Source organism: Mytilus edulis, chromosome 10 (genome assembly GCF_963676685.1).
Source record: "Mytilus edulis chromosome 10, xbMytEdul2.2, whole genome shotgun sequence".
Classification (NCBI taxonomy): Eukaryota; Metazoa; Mollusca; class Bivalvia; order Mytilida; family Mytilidae; genus Mytilus; species Mytilus edulis.
The window spans coordinates 39028476-39052623 of record NC_092353.1 but is presented as its reverse complement, the minus strand read 5'-3'; the positions used below and the strand labels follow the sequence as shown (position 1 = coordinate 39052623).

General features: G+C 30.9%; 1 protein-coding gene across 19 annotated transcripts in view; it reads right to left on the bottom strand.

Annotated features, from left to right (window-relative positions):
• The window catches only part of LOC139491122 (SH3 and multiple ankyrin repeat domains protein 2-like), a 93889-nt gene that overhangs the window by 28426 nt on the left and 41315 nt on the right, over positions 1–24148 (bottom strand). For 7 of the 19 annotated variants that reach the window (XM_071278497.1, XM_071278506.1, XM_071278501.1 and 4 more), the window contains 9 exons: positions 23590–23698; positions 22829–22986; positions 21890–22057; positions 21389–21505; positions 20759–20903; positions 20006–20254; positions 18562–19329; positions 15024–15122; positions 13748–13823 (listed from right to left, as the gene is read on the bottom strand). In XM_071278497.1, the coding sequence (XP_071134598.1) occupies positions 13748–13823; positions 15024–15122; positions 18562–19329; positions 20006–20254; positions 20759–20903; positions 21389–21505; positions 21890–22057; positions 22829–22986; positions 23590–23698 (1889 nt within the window). Of the gene's footprint in view, positions 1–4778; positions 7791–13747; positions 13824–15023; positions 15123–18561; positions 19330–20005; positions 20255–20758; positions 20904–21388; positions 21506–21889; positions 22058–22828; positions 22987–23589; positions 23699–24148 lie in introns of those variants that run through there. The other 12 variants (XM_071278509.1, XM_071278515.1, XM_071278510.1 and 9 more) reach the window with 3 other exon arrangements.

Genomic DNA, 24148 nt, shown 5'->3' with positions numbered 1-24148 from the left:
ACTGTTCTCAGAGATGATAGTTGTATACAGTGCAAGTTACCTAGTGAACGCAAACACACCAAGTAAGATCTGTCAAGAAGATTTTTTAATAACAAGAATATTTGTAAACTCAATTTCCCATGTGAATTCAAAGAGTTCATTAAGTAATAAAATATCCATAGGACTACCAAGTACAAGGAATATCTTCCATACAAATACTTTCCATTTCAACTGACTGCCAACACTGAACCCTTAAACCCCTTTGGGACCTTTTGTATTGTTTAGATAGGTCAGGACGATGGAAGTTTTTAACAACCTATACAGCCCTTGCGTGGTGGTAAAATTTGGTCAAGTGTTTGGATTACACAACAGGGTTCAAATTAGCATGGATTTCAGATCTGATACCTGTCATTTCTGGCAGGGAACCATGATTTTTTAATTACCAAAATCTTGGATCTCTTTTCAGTTATGGCAATGCCACTCACTAGAAAATTCAATTTGAACCCCTGCACAAGTTTAACTTCTAAAGAATATTTAACTGTATATCCTGAAACAAGCGTTCACTTAACACTGGTTTCCAGTATAAACACCATTCAGTGCAGAAAGGTTTCACCATAGAAAATGATTCATTCATGTTTGAAGTAAACAAATAGAAACCTCAAGAAATTAGCATTTGTACTTTGATGACAGGATTTTCAATCTAAAATTAACTAGTGAATAATTGTTCAATTTTTTCATGTAAACCAATTATTGACTACATAACCTACAGAGAAAACAGACAAGAATTTTGCGTCTTAGATTTCCACAAGGACGTATTTTAGATATAGTTTAAGTTATACGTCCTTGATTTCCAGTATAATTATTAGAATTCATTTGAATCTTTTTCCAAACAAAATGTTGACTTTACATTAACTTCCATTGGTCAGAAATCTAGTGCATATGAAGGTTAATGTTTACATACATACTGAAATATACAACAATTGTCACCATTAAATATAACTGCTAATCATTATAATGGACAACATTGAAAATCATATAATTATGATACTTATGTGTTCCAATAGACATGATAGCCACGATTCAGACATATTATATCATTATTATACTATTCAGGGAACTTTTTTGCATTGTCATTCAGAGTTTCAAATTTGTCAACAAAAATATATGGATTCAAAATAATTATCATACATATTTACAAAGATATCTTGTTTACTGTGTTGTTGGGTTGATGCCTATTTGTTTTACTCCACAAATCTCTTTTATGTTTATGTTAACTCCAATTATGACTTCATAAATCAATTATAAGATTGTAAATGGATATGATCAAGAAATGGTGAGTTTAATCATTATAACTATTTTTTGTTAGAAAAGAGGCAAATTTTGATGAGCTCAAATATAAAACAGGAAGACTTCCATTTAAATCCCTCTAGTTGAACGCTTGAAAAAGACAGTTAGCATTTGGGAATAGAAATTGGTTATCTTTTTTAAACAACAATTTCAGGATTTCAAAATTTTGAGCTTAACTTATTCATTTTTCTGCTGTTGTTTTTTTTTAAATTTCATAACATTTTTTAAATTTCCTCAACCTCTGTGAAACAAGTCAATTAAAGTGATCACATAACATTACACAGTAGGCTGAACACAAATATGTTGTAATGCCTTTAAGGCTCAAAACAGTTAGGAGAAAACTACTACATGTTTATAAATTTAATGAGACGATCTGATAAAATGCCACTTTATATTCATTTATTTTGTTCATAACTGATAGATACATTAAAGTTTAAAAAAAAATGTTAGTCATTTGTCTTTGACAAGTCAAGATAGCTTTCGTGTATTACACCTACAGCTGGTTCTGTTCAAGAATTTCATGACAGAATTGCTAAGTATTAATGAAAAACGTTTATCAAACAAGCAAAATAAATAAACTGGCAACATAATTTGTTCACAACAAATATGTAAGTTTCAAAAGGTAATGTGGAATATTCAAGGATAAAATCAGAAATTGGAAAACTTACAAAAGAGATAATGCAAATAGTGTGTCTTAAACACATCTCACTAAAACCAAAAGACATTGATATAGCAATAACAGTACAATCATAGGCGGATCCAGGGGGGCCCCCCTTTCATGGGAAAAATTTGGTTGATTATATAGGGAATCACTGAAGCATGACTGAAGTGGGCCCCCCCCCCCCCCTTAGGTCAGTCAGCGGGCCCCCACCCCCATATGAAAAGTTCTAGATCTGCCACTGACAATTTTACTTGTCTTACAGTGTAACAGAAGACTACTAAAAGAAGGGACGGGTCTATTCCAGCCGTTTTAAGAAGAGGGGTTCCTATCCAGAATAAAGGGAGGGTTCCAACAATATGTTCTCATTCAAAAGCATTGATCATCAAAAAAAGGGAGGGGGATTCCAACAATCCCCCATGAATTGGCCACTATAAAAGCCTGGTAAAGCATATTTCCAATGAATGTTGAGTCTATGGAGCTCACTACCTATAGATTTTGTATCTAAGCTCAAAAATGTAAAAAGATCTGAAATCAGGTTCAGGCTCTTCAACAACATGCTATCTAGAGCTTTCAGTTCTATACTTAAAAAGTATTGCATGGCCTTATCTAGAATCAATTGTGCCCATTTTAATGGTTGATTGCTATTTATTTAACTTCAAATGGCAAACATTTGATATATATTCAGGATGAAATACAAATCACAATTGATGCAATAGGTATGCTTCAGCAAAATGGGTCAACTGGGTTAAGGGTGAGAATTTCAAAGGCCACTGGAAATAAGGGAATGTTGAATAGGGACAGAGAGTCTGTTGCAAGGGTTCTTTTACCATGCAGAGAATTTGGCCAATGTGTATTGGAAACACTGTCACACATAAGTCTTCATATAAAAATAAGAAGATGTTGTGTGATTAAATCATGTGTCTATCAGAGACCAAATGATGTATATCATAGATGTAAACAGCCTTTTTTATGGGATTATGGGACTATAATTAGGGGATACTGCTAATATCCAAGCATAGTAGCCATATCATAGTCAAAACTAATTCCTTGACCAAAATTAAAATCTTAGAACTAAACTTTCATGTCAATTTAAAAATTCTTCAACAGTTTAGAACTAAATTTTTCAAATATGGCTAATATGCAAACATGTGATATAAAAAAATTCACACAAACAAGAACATGTACATGTATGACTTTCCTTGTTGTTTTGGTTACATAAATTTCCATATATTGCATAAATAATACATAACTGTGACAAGTTATGACCAGGTCATACAAACAGTGCACTTAAGGGCCAATTAGATGTCATTATATGATAGATGGGTTATCTTCTCCTGATCCTTAGCAATCATGTTAAAATGAGGTATCAAGATAGGGTCATCTGAACACACATTAAGGGTCAAGATAACTCATTGATTTTAAAAATGGCATTCAAAATCGACTACTTTTTAAGGTTAAGGTTAGAAATGATAATGATAAAAGGAAACAACCAAATTAGCAATTTCTAAGAATTAAAGAGACATGACTGTAAAATAAACCAATTTCTCATCTTTATTTGTCAAAATTTCTCAAAGGGGATAAGTGTTAAGATATCTTTTTTGCAGATAATTTTACAGATGTCAATTTCACCTCTATGAAATTTGCATGCAAGAAGACTTAACAGTATCATTCAATATCATTATTCTTATATGTCAACAAAAATATTTTTTGGCTAAACTGATTTGACCCCTTTGTAACCTCATTTTTACCTGAAGGAGTCATAGATCCTATTGACAGGTGTTAAGACCTGTGGATAGAAGATTTATTGATTTACTTTGACAAATATTTGTCTCTGAACCTTTATATAATATTTATATTGGTCAAGAAATATTGTTAATCCTACATAATGGGTAATTTTGGGAAAGATCAATTTACAAAGAAATCTTTAATTAAATTTAGTCACCATTTGTTTATAGGTGTGATAATCTTTTAATGGTAAACAAGCAAAAACCCATTCCTAAATTTAGATCAATGACTAAATTCAATTTTAAGAACAAATAATTAAATAGCTCTTATGACACATTTTACTAATAACTGCCAAGAGAAAAAAATCTATATTTGTATACCTTACATTTAAAAAATTCATACAAAAAATAAATTTTTTTATCAGTAATGACACTCAAGTGTCAAAATTTACTTCTATTCTATTATAAATAATTCGACCTCTACATGTTTATATAGAAAACCTTATGTAAATAATTTAAATATGTACTTAAAATCTAGGTGTTTTTAAAAGGAATTATTAAAAGCATATATGAGATAATAAACTGCCTTTGTAAGTTTTCTCAATGCATGTCTCCTAAAGAGATTTTTTTTCTTCAAATTAATGACCTGACCAGGAAGAATTAACATGATAATAAAATTACCATAAACAGTCATAAACATATATAAATTTGAATAAGATGTTATACTTAATGTCAAAAAGAAGACACAGTACCATAAACTGGTGGCACATTTTGATCTGTTTGAAGAATGAATGAAAGGGCTGGATCTTCCAATTTTTCAATTTGACAACTCACCTCAAAATCTTAAAATGACCGTTTCCTTCTTTCAGTTAATTGACATTATTCTCCTTGAAAAACTTTATTTTACCCTTCAACTCTTTCATTTTTGACAATTCTTCTCCAAAACCTTACTCTCATTGATATTTAAACCAGTTGTCAAGTAAATGGGATAAATATATTAATATCTGAGTCAGATTCAACCCCCCCTTTTTTTCTTCAATAGCTAATTTCAGTTTAAGAAAACCTACCTTACAAAATTAGGTTGTGACTGATTAAAAACATAAACAGGTCCTTGATTTGGCACATTATGTTTCCGACTATAATGAGAAGGTCCACGAATAGTAGCACCATAAACTTGTTCCAATCTTAATAAATCCGGAGCACTAGTATATAAAGCCTTCGCTGCAGTATTGGACTGCAGCATTTGAGGAGGAGGAGGAGGAGGAGGCTGATTAGGAGGAGGAACGGACCTCTGTAATACTGATGGTCCATCCTCAAAATCAATAGGGACTGCTGAAAGTGATAATTTTGGTCTGGAATGAGAATGTGGTCTTTGGTATACACTCTCTATAGGTTTATTCACATATGCCCAATTCTTTGGTAACGTCCTATTTTTATCTCCTAATTTTTCTTGTTTTTTCTGCTCTTTTAGAATAGATTTCCTCCTTTTCTTCTCTTCCTGAAGTCTTTTTTTCTCCTCCTCTCTTCTCCTTTTTTCCTCTTTTTCGAATAATTTCTTTTCTTCTTTTTCACGCCTTTTAATCTCTTTTAGTAATTTTTTATCCACTTTAACTTTAGGATTCAGTAATGTAGGCATACTGGAAGATAGTCCTCGAGATTTGTATAGATTACTTTGACGATTATCTGTCAAAGGTACCCTAGTCGCTGGCATCATGCCATGTGAATCTTCAGGGTGATTTCCAACCATAATAAATTCACCTGAATTCAAGGGTTTGTAAACGACTAACCCATTATTTCTGTACATACCCCCATTCATATGAGCAGATGACACAGGTCTATTTACACTGTCCATTTTATGAACCCTAAGTTCACTACCACCACTAGTAGATAAAAAGTTCCTAGGTAAGGTAAGATATTGAGGATGCATAATATTAGTTGTTTGTCCCGAGGGATTATCGTTCTGTCCTAAGTGGTTACCTGTAATCGGAACTGATTGATGGCTAAATGTTACATCCCAGTCTGTTGAATCATTTAAATCTAGAGAATCCAATGATGTGTCACTGAAGTCCTCAATGGAATGGAATCCACTATTATTTCCACCGTTCGAGGAGACTTTTTGAACGTTATTATTATTCTGATTTTTAGGATTTAAATTCCCCTTTTGTAACTGATTCAATATTTGATTATATTCTGTCTTTATCTTCTGTACAATTTTACGATCTACAGGTGAAGACCTCGACTGTCTTCCAATGTCAGGTGGTGTTGACTGACTTCTTTTTCTATATCGCCCTCTTCTCTCACTCCCTGTATTACTATCTAATGAAAAGTCAGAGAAACCACTGCTTGCTATACTATCAATGGAAGAAATACTATCTGTTCTCCTATTAAAGGTAGTCAGTTTGTTGTTACCTGGTTCAGGTTGAGTAAAGAATGAATTAATCTCTCCATTGTAGTCTGTGGTCACTGGAGTGCGACCATCTAAGCCTAGGGGGACAGCTTTGATAGGTACTGGTTTCCTTGGTAAATTGTAGTCTTGGTCAGTTCCTGGTGATTTTATTTTAAATCCAGGTGGTAGTGCTATGAATTTCTTTAACCCAAAATCAGGTAATTTCCTCCCACTTACAGTTGGCGGAGCACTTAAATGGCCATTTGACATTGCCTGTTGTTTCTTTGGGACTCTATTCTGAGTCATAATGGTGCTTAATTTAAATAGTTACAATCCCCAATATCAACACATGCATTTAAATTGATTTTACCATTCCAAACATTCAGGTGAGCCAGACAATAGCAAGGTGTTAATAATAACTTAGCACAGATCCATTGTTTCGTTCAATCATAATATTGATTTGTCAATATAACGAATCCTTGGACAAGAAAAATATCTTCTTCAATGTCTTAGGTCACACAAAATATCCTTTAAGAATTTCTTATCTCCTCAATAATTGATTTTTTAATCAAAATCTACGTAAAAATAGACTTATAATTGATTAAATTTCCATAAAGTTCCAATTCCTTTTTGAATTTTTGTTCAAACAATGTCCCTGCTGTTTTTTCTTTTATACAGGTGTGACAAACAATACCATGTGTTTATACTTGAAACTTTTAAAATAATGGATATTTATACTAGTGAAAATTCTGAATTATTCACATTTATAAATTTATCTTGTTTGTCAATACCCTAAATAATTTATCTTAGCCAATTTCCTTTCATTAATTCCAAAGATAATTGTTAATTAATTATTGACGATTTGAGACGAAACATGACAGAATTTAAATATGTTGTTTCAAAAGAGCCTTTACCTCAATATGAAAACTTCTGTTTAAAGTTGTTTTTAGAGTCAAATAAACTTAATTGTCCACTTTTCACTTATTCCATAGTTCTTATACTGTTGTACATATCACAATTTATTTCAATTGAACAAGTTTTTTCTGAAACTTTCGCACAGCTATTTGATATAAAAAGTTTCAATTTTCACTTCATAATATTTACTTTTTATGGCCCCGAATCTTTCTAGATCTTTCGATTCCAAGTCTGATTCCATATGACGTGGCTTAGTATTTTCGGATATCTTAGGTGTTTCTAAAGAACGTCACACAATACTAGTGCAGAGGACTGACAGATTACGTTAAAAGCATGACAAATCCTCCATTAATTGATCTAGGTTTACAACTGTTGCAAAGTAAATATTATGCATGTCAACATGTTTAATTGCTGATAAAACTAGTCACAGCAAACATGGTATAAATATTTCCCTCTCAAATTTTATATCCAAATAAATATGCATCAAACTATTTTTTCGAAATCCTTTCTCATTGGTATTTCAATACTTTGATTTTTCAGTTAAGCTTCAAGTCAAAGAGCGAATATCAAAATTTGACAGCAGTGACTTTATCATGAATAAAAAACAATACTTTAGTATCGTAATATTTAAAACATCAATTGACCTGTCAATTAGCTGTTACCAGTCGTAAGATAAGTAGAGACACTCCAAGACTATCATAAATTTATAAAAACTCCTGTACAAACTTGATCAAAAGCTCTGCAAACAAACTGTTACATTTTTCCTCTCTGAGATATGAATTTTCTATTCTTTTAAATGGCTACGTTCCAACACAATCCTCAATTATTACTGTATATTGCCTCATAAATGCATCATTGTTCAGTCTATACGAAAAACCATTATCGTGGATACATGTACCAGCATATAGGTATGTTTTTAATCACGGAGCCTCATGAAAAATGAATGTTACTTGTGCAATTTTTCCACCAATGTTCCAAGAGACTGAACAAACTGTATGCAGAACAAAAGTTCCAATATCGAAGCCCTGAAGGTGTCAACATTAAATATCCAAACAATTTCATTCAAAATTAATCAACAAAATCAATATGAATTGTCACAATTTGTAAATGGAAGCAGGTTTAATTAAGCGATGAAATATAAGATATCCCATAAAAAAACTGTTAAACAAATTCTTGTGGCTACTCGTTGTTAAATCTTGATATTAATATTCGATTGTTCAAAAGTTACTCATATCAACCTTTTAAATTCCATATAACAATAGTTTTCATTTCAAATGACCGAAAAATAAGTATATATTATTTTTAAAAACATAATATTTGTCTTTTTAAAATCCAATATGGGAAATAATCCCATTAAGGGATATATTTATCCTAGGTTTATGTCGGCTCTTATTGACCTAATTCATATACCATGTTATTTGAACAGCTTTGGGAATTAGTTATGAAAACATCAGATTTGTAATCGGAATCTACTAAACAAAGCAGTGGTTAAGGTGTTCATTTCAAAGCAATATTTAAATGAAACAAAAGATTTCATTACTGTTAACAAAACAGTGAATATAAACATTTTTCATGTTTAGGGTCATGGTACTTTAATTGTTTAATTAGGAAGAAAAGGTTGTATAGAAATAGTGTGAGAGCTTCTGGTAGGTTTGTAGAAAGAGTGGACTAGAAATACCTTCTCTTACTTAGTTGACGGGTATAATTGCCACCTCACATGGTTTTTACATGTAAAACAAGCTTTTTAACTGTTTTCACACCCTTTTTTCAGCTCAAAGGACCAATATCATAACTAGTAACAGCAAGCAGTATCCTGACATACTCATAAAGTCACAACCTGGTGTTTAGATGTACTCTTAAACTGTTCTGAAACCTCAAAACCCTGAATTTTTAAGTTTTTTTTTTTTTTTAACTTTTGAAGATAAATAATAAGCGAGGAACTGAAGTTTCATTTATTGATGATGTGATAAAGTATGTTCAGTACCCTCAATTCCAGCACCTTCTGTTGTCCTGTAAATGCCCCCTCCAGAAGTTTCAAATTCCTGAGCAAATTCCTTGGGATTTTTGCTTAATACCACTGGCTTAATAATTTTATCATTATTGTATTTGGTACAATGAAGATTCTAAAATATCCTTCGTAAGTAATACATTCACACCGTACCCTAATAAAAGACATTTTGACCCTCTCTCTTGTGTTTTCTTTAAAGGGTTAAAAGAGTTGTCTTCCCATTTTGCTTTAATTCTAAGTAAAACAATCCAAATTTCAATATTCAACAAAACTTAGCTAACTTTTATCATGCAACCCTTACATGTCTCCATATCTTTTATCCATAATTCTTATGTAATTGTGTTCTTTTTCTGTACATGATTCAACAAACTTTTATCACTATCTTCAGACATCAAATTCTTATTCATGTTCTTAATGGTGCAATTAATGCTTTCAGCAAGAAATTCTAATTTATTTTCTATGATGTTTTTTAAGAGTTGATAATGCAATCAATTTGAATCCGCTGCATGAACTATTGATTACCGCTGATAGCCTTACAATGATTAATCAAACATTATTGTCATCAGTGAGTGATCGACAAATTTATCTTCAGGTATGAGGAATGCACATTTGACATGATAAAAGTAACTAAAACTTGGATAAGAACGGGTCTAATCACCAATTTTTCATTTCTTCTTAAAGGAAAGAAAAACAAAACCTGCTACATGTATTTCTAAAGAAATACTTTAACAATGAAACCACCATATTCCAAAAGTTCATGAAATTTAATTTGCAAATTTCATGAAGAGATTTTTACAAAAGAAATCAAGTGAAAAACACTTTCACTACATGTATATCTAATCCTTGACAGAGTGACTTAGTATTGAAATACACCATACAATGTTCTTCAGCTGCAGAACTGTAATTCTGATAATTGGGTCATATCAGAATAATAATGAAAATATTTAAAAATCCATTTCCTATAGCCTTAAAAAGACTGCTTGCTACATCAACTCTGATAATGAGATGTAGGACTACAACACAGGCTCTTGTTTCTAAAATCATTTACACCTTAATATAACACTGCTACATAAGAAAATATTTTTAGAGTCAAGTGCCTGTGGACTACAAGTCTTATGAATTGCTTTTAAATCTGCTAAGCTTTGTTTTTTTTAAATACATTTCAACATAAAGTACATCCAAAGAATTCACAAATGAATAATTGATTTAAACTTTTTCATGTGACAAAATTTACTTTTTTCGGTCACTTGTTACGGGATGTTTTTTATTTCATTTTTAAAAGTACCTCATCAAAATTTAATATGCTAAATATTTCGACAAAGTAACTTAATCAAATTTATCTATTTCATAACTTAAACTAATAATAAAATTTTCAATATAGTGCCTTGTCAGCTAATATTTAACATGGTAACTGTGATCAAAGGCCATGGTATATAAATAAACATATAAAACTGTCAAGATATTATAAACCACTAAAGCAAATAAATCATAAACTATGAAAACTTTTAAAAATAAATGGAGGTCATACGTCACAAGTTAATCAAACAATCCCATCAAATTTAAATAGAATCAATCAATGAAAATCCATTATTACTCAGATGTGAATTGAATTATAAAAATTACTATTATAAGCGTAAAGATTTTCCCATCATTTTTACCTTTGATATGAATGAATGAAGTCATGAATTTTCATGATGTATAGATGTTTTAACTTTTCTTTAAAATTTGTAATTCGGATCCTCTGCCTCCCATAGGCTATGCATGAATTTTTATCCAAACGAACCTATTTATTTCTCTGAGACAATGAATTTAAAATACCAACATCACAAATTCACTCCTTGTATAATATCATGAAATTCTTATTATTTCTTATATACTTTCATATAGCTGAACATTTATTTATTTCCTTACAGTTATATTAAAAAAATAAAGACCTTGTCTATTGAACTAATATGAAACTGTTATCATTTTAAGTTTAAGCAGCACAGATATCCTTGGCATTCAAAATAACTTAATTCTATAGATTAGTATGTATTAAAAATATCTTGTTGAAAAAATTGTAATATTTAGTGTTTGATATTTCGAGCACTTTTCCAATAAAAGATAAACCAAAGTTTAGTGTATGATAATCAGATTAAACATAATTTAGTGTATGATAATCAGATTAAACATGATAAGTCAAAAGATATCTGAAGATAACACTTAAAAGTTTTGTGTCAGTTTAAGACCTTCAGGCATTTAGAAATACATTTCCCAGAACTGTTATTTTCTTATTCTGTTTTGTACAAATATGAGTTAACTTTATAGACACCTATCTTTCTGTCGTAACTATATTATTTTAAAGACTCTATTGAGATATAAAGTTGGAACTTTCTTTAACTGAGCTTGTCAAGTTGAAATAAAGCAGGTCAAGCGCTAATTTTCAATCCACTGCCAAATATTGATTTTCATAAGCCTAGAACCAAAGTTTAGTACAGTCACATTTATGCAACCCATGATACTGGCTCTCAAGTCATTTTTGTATCTTTCTCCTTATATTACAAAATTAACATAAATATATTCTTCAACAGAATATTAATTATATTACTGCAGATTCATTATTATTCTCTGGATACCAATTTTCATGAGTTTCGTGGGCACAGGTGAACCACAAATCCAAATGTTCAAGGAATTACAAATTTTCTATAGGCTTTGAACGAAGAGATTGGCATAACTACGAGAATTAAAAATCCATGAAAACTGATACCCAAGAAAATAAATGAATCCACAGTGTAAGTTTAGAACTGATATAATAAACTTCATTGTATAAAATCTTCGTTTAATTCAAATAACAAATCTATATCAAAGGAAAGTAAAACTATCACTGAATTTAATATAGGACAAGATATGAACCTTCAAAGAGAGATAACTCTATTTGACTAAGAAGAGACCAGGTATCATGATTAAGCTTTAAAACATCTGGAATGTTTAAACAGGTGATAACAATATAGACCTATTTATCTCTCTATTGATACAGGTAAAGATTATAGTGATAAAATACAGTAATATACCCAGAGGTGAAAATATATCTGATAACCAACATGGCAAAATCATGACAATATATCTGTATTATTAATGTTACAACCACTTCAACAGAATTGGGAATGGCTCATTCAATAAGCCTCTTTCAATGTTGTTTTTTAAATATTAAAATCTAAATTCCACCAGGTTTAATTAAGACTATCTATTTTTTTCTATTCTTCAATTATCCATTCCAAAAAATCTTTCATTCTTTAATATTTTCTAAAAATTATGACCATACACATACACATTTAAATAAAAAATTTCCAAAAATTAATTTTGTTATTCTAAAATAATTTATACAATTTCCCAATAAACATTCCCAAATGTCATCAATTCAACATGCATCATATCAGTTATTAATAGCTACTGATTTTTATCCATTGACATTGAGCAAAGTTCAAGGACAGAACCTTTCATTGTAAACAACAACTCAATTTTCAAAAACCAGTTCAAACTGCTAAATCCAAACACATTAAAAAAAGGTATTAAAATAGAAAACTATAATCTTAAGGTGGTACCTAACACAACAGGGAGATAACTCTGTGAAATCAGCTAAACATTTTAATCACCTATTGTCAAGGAAATATTAAGCTTGTCAATGATCAAAATGAGTGTTTGTCAAACTGCTATATATCCAACTATTTTGATTGGTTCAAGTTTTTTGAAATTTTTATATTTTTTCAAAGGGTTAAAGCTAATATTTTGTAAAATTTTTATGAAATTAAACAAGCCAAATTAATTTTAGTCAAGGTGTTGGGTAGCACCTTAAAAAGAACTTGGTATCCATTTTTGCTTTACTAACTAAAGTTGTCTTATATGAATTCTAAATCTACAAATGCTCAGCATTTTATTTTTAGTTTCTGTTTTAAAAATTGGTTAACAGAACAATCATCTGAAGTAATCTTGTAGTTCCTCATAATAAGATTACAAACAAAAGTAATTTCCTTCCCATGTAAGGAAGGATGCAGAAGCTAATGAAATGAAGGAATTATGAAAAGTCTCAAGGAAGTAATTCTATTTAAATCAAGCAACTGAAATGAAGCTGAAATATGATTGGTTGATTGTGTTATAACTTTTTAACATCAAACTTCACATATCAAACAGACTTGTAGTCTAATAATTATGAGATAGTTGAGCATACACTTTTTTCTTTGAACAATGGCCATATTTCCTTTTATGTCAATTACAATCACACATATCTTTTTACACAAAACAAGTTGAACTGTGTTTAAAAAAGATGCTACGTCTTCAATAAATTAAATCAAACCTTAAAACTCTTACACAAGATTACTCTAGAAATATTACTTTGTCAATTGACTTTTGCAGTATCATTTCAAAAGGCAAAAATAGATTGAAACAAAATAAGGAATATGGGGTATCCATCCATGACACAAAATTTTAACATGACAGCAAAAAACACACAAAAAGCAAAGGAACAGAGCTTTCATTGCTGTTCTTCATCTCCAAGTTGCAGTGAGGCCTTCAACACAGAGCAAATAATACCAATCATTACAATTAGTACTTGACTCAACCTCTGTAAATCATGTATGTTTGTTTGTTCCCTTGGAAATAGAATTTACCTCCTGATACCCAACCCCCCTTTTATGCTATGTTATGGTATGTACTCTCTAATCTCTACCTCCACCATTTGCCCTTTCACCTACCTGTATGTATGAACTATTGATGCCAAGGTATTTCTTTGTAAAGTGGTTTCCCGTAAAATATCACCACAGGAACCCGCTGTAGATATATAAACAAAATGTCTATGATATGAATGTTCTCTCCACATTTTAACATGTAAATTTAAAAGTTATAATCACGATGCACTAATATAAATTACACAACAAACATATCAAAAATATTAGTTATCTTCTATATCCACTCAAAAACTTCTACCATCGCTTTTTCACGATTGAAATCACTATGTATACATGTACATATCTAGATTATTACACTGCACAGTCTCTAGTTCTTCTTCAGTTCTGTATTTCCAAATGAAAAATGATCTAACAGTAGTTTTACTTTCCATACAGAATGTTAGGAAGAAATAAATGTTAATTTCATAGGTCAGACACTGTTTTGGTGTACACTGTCAAAAAATTGACCAACACCATGTAACTTGTCAAATCCAATAACGTTACGTGTGAATATTACGTGCCAACAGACAGATATCATGTACAAACGAAAAAATTATACTTTGTGCTGCCCACTATTTTGAACTTGTTGGTATCCACTATTATATTTTTCCCTGCCCACTATTTTGAACTTGTTGATATCCACTAATATTATTGAACAGTCCTCCATCAACAAAAAGCTTGTTTAACATCATGTCATTATAGACAAAGCTAATTTTACAAACATAATTTAAGGATGTAACACAGTTGCTAGAGGGGGGATAGTTAAAATCTTTTTGAAGCAGGCTATATGAATCAAACTCAGGTCATGTGGTGAATGTTACTTTACATTTTTTTCTTTTTCCGATCGTAAAACAATCTTATGACCAGTTGATTGTTTTAACTTTTGGAAAATATTTGCCTCAAGCTATGTGTTTTTATAATTTGCGTGAGAAGGAAAACAATGTTTTTTTGTGAAATTTTCCAAATGCAAATATATAATCAGATCTTGTAGTTGTACAGATTGTTTTAATATGCAAATATTTTTGCTTCTTTTAAATAATATATTTATAAGTCATAAAAATCTTAAATGTATGGTAACATCTCCAAATAAAAATTGATCAATAAATGCTAATTTGATTTTCAATAATTCAAGATTTGTTTTGTCAAGAATACATTGACGTGTTGAGTATATATCAACAAATAGCAACCATCAACAATAAAAAATTACCATTTAATGAGTTTATGAAAATAAAGAGTATTTTTTGGTCAAAAAGCATAACCTTCCCACAATCCCAAGTCAAGGGGAAATAATTTGTATACTAACCCTTCCTCAGTCTGACTTCCTGTACATGATGATATGGGAAAAATCCTTCCTGTCCATTGGCACGTCCTTCCCACATTCCATTGTCTCCAGTACCAACAACTAAAAATATAAAAATGACATATAAAGTAAATGGAAATGTGAGATGTACCTCAATTAGACCACAGCTAAAATGACATTAAAAACGAAGAAAACAAAATAAAAACAAAACTTAAGTCATCTTTATTTTGCAATGTGAAACAGAACAATCACTTCTGAATTTGATGTTTTGATGTTTGAAGCATACCATGAGAAGTTACACAGCAAAACCTAGATTGTATCCATCAAGACTGGTAATTAATCATCAATATCTTACACTTAAAAATTTACACAAGAAGCCCTCCTAAAGTTGCTGCTAGGTGTGCGCTCCTTATGTCATCAATGAAGACGTTACAAATAGATGAAGAACAGCAATTAATGAGTTGGTTTATATATTTGTTATTTCTAAGTATTTCATGGGTTTAATGTCTTATAAATATCCCCTCCATTTTCAAGGCTGTAATCACTAATTTCTATAAATATTTTACAGTTGTGTTTATCATCAAGAATTTTTCTTTTTAAAGAGATCTTATCTAAACTGAGAGAGAACTGACTGATTTTATTGGTGTTCACAAGACTTGGCTTGAACTGTTTATGTAGTTTGACCACACCACATTCTGTATGTGCCTGTCCCAAGTCAGGAGACTGTATTTCAATGGTTGTTGTTTGTTGTTGTATATCGATATTTGTTTTCATTCATTGTTTTGTACACAATTCAGGCTGTTAGTTTTCTTGTTTGAAATTGTTTCAGGGCCTTTTATAACTGACTATGCAAAATGGGTTTTGCTCATTGTTGAAACCATACCCTGACAATAGCTGTAAACTTCTATGTTCATTTGTAAACAATATTTGGTTCACACTGACACATATCATACTGTTTCAATTTTAGTTCCTAATAATAATATATTCACTTTTACAGGTTAAGAAATATTCATATGAAACATTTCGACACTTTGCAGAGTGTCATTTCCATAAACAGCAGGGTTTGCAGAGGTCAGCATTATATGCCAAACTATAAAGCTCTGTTAGTTTTCAGGTCTACATTGAGTAACCAAGACATAACATGTTAATATTTAGGGTGCACTCAATTAATATATTCTAGCAAGGTTAATATTGAGGGTCACACTTAGATTTATATTAATATGTTATCAAGCTCTGTAAACAGACATACAAGCACAAGCTCTAAGTATAACTGTATGATTTATATATACATGTACTGTTAAATTTAAATATGGTACAATTTGATTATAGTCGTACAAACACATATAAACATGAATTTACACTGTGCAGACAATTTTCAGTAGCTCAACTTAAATATGACTGATTGATTATTGGTTGCTTAATGTCTAGGAACAAATATTTCATGGTAATTTTTTTATTCCTTTTGATATAAGAAGGTTGACCTAGGTTAGGAAGCGTTGTCGTTTGAAAACAGGCAATTGGGGCTTCTTCACCAATATCACAACAATTAAGTGTAAAAGCAAATATTGGTCAGCTAAGAGTCAGAATAATGTTTCCATGTAAGGAAAACTTAACAGACACAAGAACGGTAGATGTATAAAATTGCAAAAAATTTCAACCTACATAGACATTCTCATTTAGAGTAACATAACAACAATATTTTAAAAGATATAAGTTTGTTTGGAGAGGACAAGTTACTAAATGAGTTACACACACTTGGTATAGTATGCCTTTCTTGGATTCATAAATTTGATGCCTTAAAACCAATGATATAAAATTGAGAATGGAAATGTGGAATGTGGCAAAAAGACAACAACCTGACCATAGAAAAAAACAACAGCAGAAGGTCACCAACAGGTCTTCAATGTAGCGAGAAATTCCCGCACCCAGAGGCGTCCTTAAGCTGGCCCCTAAACAAATATATACTAGTTCAGTGATAATGAACGCATAGCAAGCCAATTTCCACCAATGATAGAACACATAACAAGCCAATTTCCACCTATTATAGAACACATAGCAAGCCAATTTCCACCAATGATAGAACACATAGCAAGCCAATTTCCATCAATGATAGAAACATAGCAAGCCAATTTCCACCAATAATAGAACACATAACAAGCCAATTTCCATCAATGATAGAAACATAGCAAGCCAATTTCCACCAATGATAGAACACATAACAAGCCAATTTCCAGTCAAGCTACTGAAGTTTAACTGTACTCATTCGACAATTGTTATTATCTGTATAACAAATTTCCTAGATAAAACATAAGTATTGTGATAATTGATAAAATTTGTTTTCCTTTTCCTTTGTCAACACTGAAATATACATTGTTTACAAGGGATACAAATGTATCCATGAAAAATAATAACTAACGATACTTCATTAAATTCATGTACTTAGATAACACATATACATGATATATAACTAAAGCAAATATGAACATAAGATTTAAGTGTTTCAAGTGCAAAACGTTACTACTTTGTGATTTATTTACCATCAAAAACCTGTGAAAAGTAAAAATGCGACCATGATTCTTTGAGAATCTCATATTCCACATTTTGTGGCAGTACTGAAAACTAAATTATTGGCCTTCCCTTAAGTAACAAGGAAATTTTTTAAAATAGGGAGCAGCCTTTGGGGCTTAGCCCTACTTTATAAACACATCCTAAATGTTGCTCTCCCCCATCCCTAATGTTGCTTTACATTAAAAAAAAAAGACCAAAATATCAACAGTTGTATGTACATAACAAATATCTTTCATGCTACAATCATAATGCTGAAATATAATAACAAATAAATATATAATCAATCCAAATAGGTGATGTGGTTTTGTTTTGCATATCCTATGGTCTTGCATATTAAAAACTCTGCATTTTTTATCAGAGAAAGCAAACTAGAAACCATTTGTTTTCGAGACATAACATTTTTGCCAAACCGTACTGATAATAGAAAGTTCTCTACGCCAGGAACTCAAAATTTATTTCTATTCTAAAATAATATTATCAATATTTCATTTTGTCAAAATGTTGATACCTGTCAGACAGTAAAGATCTGTTAGACCATATGCCTTAAAAGTGTCTAAATTATTTGTACTTTAAAAGAATGCTACGTAACAGTTTTGGTCTTCCTATTTCACTATCAATACTTTTCAAAAGGTGCAAGGCAACAAACAGACAATTGACAGGAAGTCATATGCCAGATGATATGGGACAATCCCCAAAATAATCAGTTATGATAAAACTCATACCCATGAGTTTGTATTGTTGATATGAATTATTCAACGTCGCAAATTAATTTGAACAGAAGGCAATCAAAACACTGCAGTTTTAAGATTGCAGGAAATAAATATGAAATGAGTGCCTAGCAAATCTATACCCCCTTTCTTCTAAATAAAAAAATGGAGGGTTTTAAAAGCAAGACAATAGAATATGCTACATAACAAGTCATAAAATAAACTCCATGCTCATGCAATAAATGTCAAACAAACAAGCTGGAAACCTTCAATTATTTCTCCTTTCTTCATGGATAACTCATCTGGATATTTGGCTTCATACGCCACAACACAGATAAAAATACTATCATCTTTATTGACAAGACTCAGGTACTGCTCCTCATTAATAAGGGACAAGCGTCTCGGAATTCTTGGTCGCGTCACCAACTGAGAATTTTGTTTAGTTTGGTTTGGTTCATGATTTTCACTTGATGTATTATCAAGTTTCACTGAATATTGGTCATATGGCCGCCATCTGGTTGAAACAACGCTAGAGATATCAGTCTCTTTATCGGGTGATGTTTTTTCATTCAAAATAACATCCACTTCCTTTATTTTATCGTCAAAATATTTAATCCCGTTGGTATAATTCCATTCTACATCTAACTCCTTTAAATTGTCTGAAGACGAACTACACATAGATGATTTTTCAATGTTAGGTTTATAATAAGTGGTAGAATATGGAATATGTTCTGCACTAATATTGTACCAATTATTTGCATAATTTCTAGTTCCATGATCATGGTCAAAAACTTCTGACAACCGTCTCCTAGCGTTATTAATTCCAAGTCTAGCAGAAAATGCGGCACTCATTGTTTGTGGCCTCTCTGGAATGAATGAGGTGCTATGGCTTTGGAACATTTTTTGTCTATTAAATATACTGTTTATATGTGTGAGGCTACGAACACTTCCATTGAATCCCGGAAGACAAACGCTTTGTGGTCGTTGATATATTCCATCATTCTCCGAAAATGACAAATGTGAATCATAACCTGCTTTGGATGGGGAAAGAGTAAGAAACAAACAAAATATAATCATTCACTGCAAAGCAAAATTAATCATACACCAATTCAATTTCTTGAATGAAAAATAAATACATTAAATTCTATTAAATACCAATGGAAAAATACATAAACACACACAAGAACAACTTTGTGGAATTTGCAGATTAAAATTTAATGTATTAAAAATTTTGTTACTGCGAAACTGAAAATGCAAGAACTGCATTTTCAAGATTGTAAAATTTTCAATTAATGATTAGGTCTTTATCAATATACTTTCCCATATTTCTTTTTAAATAACATGTAAGTACACAATCACATAAAAATATATTAAAATAAAAGAAAAACTTAAGGGGAGATAACTCAATTCGATTTAGAAAACAACCTACACTAGTGTTGAATCAGCTGTTACAAGTTAAAAGAAATTGTTACCTTTTTCACATCTACATTCCATTCTCCTCATCATTTTCAATGGTAAAATGTTAAATCAGTATATAAAAATGAAAATTCCTGGAAACTGCAGCATATAAGGAAATATTTTACCTTCAAAAATAATATTGCATCAAGCTTTTAAAGCCACATCAGACCTGTGAAAATGCAAGCTAAATGAAATTTATACTTTTCTAATCCTCAACCCTCTACAACTGTCAAGAATATTTACAAATCATACCTGGTCCTGAACTGGTACTGGAAATACTCATAGACCTTGGTGAGTCTGTGCTGTAGTCTCTTGAGGGTGATGAAATATTGTCTAAATGTGAAAAACTTTGAGTTGAGTTTGATGGACTGATATAACGGCCTTCTGCCATGATGAGGTTAATTCTGGGATCACTACGACTTCTCGACAAAGCAAACATGGCTGCGGAAGCAACAGAATCCCTTCGTCTCACAGAATATTTTGGAACTTCACGATATTGCACTGAAATAGAATAATGTGGAAAATTATAATCGAACAAATATTCAATCATCATTAGTACAAAAAAAAAATTTCTGAATTGTTGATCAACTATACTATTTCAGCAATAACACAAAGATTTTAAGTTCTTTTTATTAAGTATTGGAACATGAATCCAAAGCAAAAATTTTAGAAGCCTTTAAATACATGTGTTTTGGAAAGTGTCAGATGACAGTTTAAATTTTCTTCATAATTGTTGTTAAAATGAATTAATCAGTAAATTTCATGTTTATTATAACAATTGAAAAATTCAGAAATTATTGTCTTTTTACAATGATTATTGTAACTAGGTGAGCATCACATTTTGATATCTGATGCATATATCTGTAGGCAGAATTTCCTGAAATAGCTATTACAAGTCTCACATTTTTGTTCATTCTTCAAAATATTGCAACAATCTCTAAATTTACAGTAGATGAGACATCTGTGTCAAATAGCATTCTTATACGACTGGTTTTTAAAACTTACCTATATCATCTGACTTATGTTTATGGAGTATATCTGCAATGCCCTGGTTCCCAGATATAACTGCCACCTGGAAAGCTGACTGGTTCTGGTAGTTTTGTATATCTTTATTAGCACCACGGAATAAAAGAACACGAAGGCAAGATTCCTGAAATATATGAATTATATTACACATCTATTCATTATATGGAGATTTTACATTAAAATATCAAATAGACAGAAAAAATATAACCCATTCCTTATACTTTAATTAAAAATTCCATTTTTAAGATGTAAATCAAGAAATTAAGTAAATGACCTCACAGTTAGATGACAAATTGTGTACATGAGCTGATATAATCCAAAATTGCTTTATGTTAGAGTAGTCCAGACAGTCATCAACCCATTACGGCATGTATTTTTTTTTTTTTTTTTAGATAAGACATGTTTACAGGGTCAAGTTTATGAAACTATCATTGTATTGGTATATATGGGATATTCACGTGTTGGTAGTTGGTGTAGATTGCGCTACTGTCCAATTTCTGTGGTAAATCCTGTTAATTACAAAGGCAATAATGATGAAAGGAAGAAAAGAGTTCACACTGGTTGTCTAGGCTAAATTTAATAAGTCACATGCTTTTTCAAAATTTGTACCTGATTATTTATAGCACATATGTGGATGGCAGTATTTCCACCTGCATTCTGAACATCCATGTCAGCACCATAAAACAAGAGATGTTCCAAATGTTGCAATAGTCCCTCTTTACATGCCTGAAATATTATAAAATATTTATTTTTCTGTCTTATGTATGTAACTCCATTACTTTTGTAATTCTGTATATGGTCTACATAGGAAGAGGGATGTTTATGCAAAACTGGTTTAATCATATGGCAAGTTAGGCTATCTGAACTGTGTGTTGTTCTTTGTTGATTGTCTTTGTACTGTTTGTACATTTATTTTCTCCGAGGAATTTGGTTTTGGTGATTAGTGTGGTCTGGCATATTGTCTTACATATTGGGGGTAATTCCTGAATTTTATTTTGGGGGTAATTCCTGTTAAAATTCATAAGTACAATTCTGTAAATATTTGCCACATTAATAATTGAAAAATTAAAATTGACTTTTAATAACTCTTTAATATGTGCCAGTACTTACATGATGAATTTCATACCACCCCTGTTCATCCTGAGAACCAATCACTGCCCTTTCTTGCAGTAACATTTCTGTAATGGCAGGGTCTGAGTTATGAGCTATACCATAGTAAAGGGGTGTCAAACATCTAGCATCCTTCATGTTAGGTGACAAACCAAGATCTAACAACACCTGAAAATATTTTTTTTTTTTTTATGAAACTTGGCTTCATTGATCAATCATTAAGCTCCAACAAACATGATACAAGAAAAGCTTACAATTTGTATTGTAAAACATCATTTTTTTATGACTTCTTTGAATATTAATTGACCGTTATTTTAAAGTATCTGTCTTTTTTTTTAAGCTTGCTGTCATAGTTGTGAGAATCATAAATGTGGTCTTAATGAGTTCATATGTTGACAGTATTTGTAGGAAACTCTTTTTTTTTAGAACCCTTTGAAATTTGTACATATACCTTATGCTAAAATATGCTGAGGTTTTAGGATGTCAAAATACAAATTTACAATATATGTGAGTGCCTTCAAACACCAACAAACATTTACTGAAACAGCATGAATAGATCTACAGTTTACTATTGTCTATTTTATCAAATTTACTGTATATGTATCATATTACAAAACAGATTATTAAATTATTTCCTTGTTCATACACTAGAGTGTCTTACAGAGTTACTTCCTTTTACATGATAAAATGTTATTTTGATGAATTCCTATTCAAGTACTTGATGTAACTTTATTAAAGTAACTGACCAATCTATAATGCATTAGTAACGGTTGAATACATATTTTAAGCATTAAAGAAGTCTTCATTTTACTAACACTACGTAAATAAATACATTAATGCCATAAAGTCATTTCTTTAGAATTTACTTTTAGGTATATAAATAGTGAACGAAAAATGTTGTTTACAAAATACTATTTGCAAAGGTTAAAAGTTCAATACCTTAACAGCTGTGGGATTTTTGACCAGCACAGCTTTATGTAAGGCAGTCATTCCTTTCTTGTTTCTAAAGTCAAGATGACCTCCACCTCCAACCAGTGTCAGGACTATCTCTCTACATTTACCTCCTTTTATTGAACAAGCTATTGTTAGTGGTGTTTCTAAAAATAGATAAATATACCAGATAAATATGCAGTTTGTAAAGAAATATGCATTTTTTTTTTTGCTTTTAAGAACATTGATTAACATTTCTTTGATAAACTCATCATAGATACCAGGGTTAAAATGTTGCATGCAAGACACACGTTTTAGCTACAAAAGTCTCATCAATAAACCTTGAATTAAGAAAGTTAAAATGGCCAAATGAAATTTGAAGTTGCAGAGTTATACTTGACTATAATACAAATTTTTATAGTTGGAAATCATTTCAATTAATAAAACTAAGTAAGTTAACAGAAATTTCTGTTGGATCAAAATTGAGAATGGAAATAAGGAATATGTCAAAGACAGCAACCTGACCAAAGAGCAGATTGCAATCAAAGCCCATTAATGGGTCTTCAACCCAGTGAAAAAGTCCTACATGAGAGGTGGTCCTCAGCTGGTCTTTAAAAAAATGTGAACTAGATTAACTTTTTGCCATCTAATACATTTTAAGAAATCATTGTACTACGAGTCCTTTTCATTTATTTGGACTGATTTATGAGTAAATCTAATATCATATTAAATGTCATGCTTGTAATAAATAATGTTATCAAAAGACTTACCCCCTGTACTATGATCATGGAAGTTGGGGTCCAGCCCCTTGTTGGTCATTTTTGTTACTTTTTCTACATTTCCACTTTTTACACACTCCAGAAAACTTTTCAGATAACTCTGTAAAGATAATCAATACAATAGAATAGTTTGCATCAAAATATTTATACCACATTCATATGTTTTTTTTTTAGAATAATAACTTTAAAGCATAGGTCAACTTATACATAATAGTGATATCTTAAAAATAAAAAATCTAATTGAAACAAGAATGTGTCCCAAGTACACGGATGCTTCACTCGAAATCAAAAATCTAAGTGAAGAAATGTTATGGAGCTGTCTTGATATATATACTGTAAACAACTTATTTTAGTGGATACATGCCTTCACATTAACGACCTTTCTAGCCTTTTTCGCTGCATTTAATTTCAAGATTCTCAAATTACTGGTTGTAGAGAAATAAGGAAAATTCCAAGTTTTACATGTTTGCAACGATTTATATTCACGTTATTTTTTTGCGATCATGAATGTTGCGAAATTAAATCGCCCACGAAAAATTAGTTGGTTTTC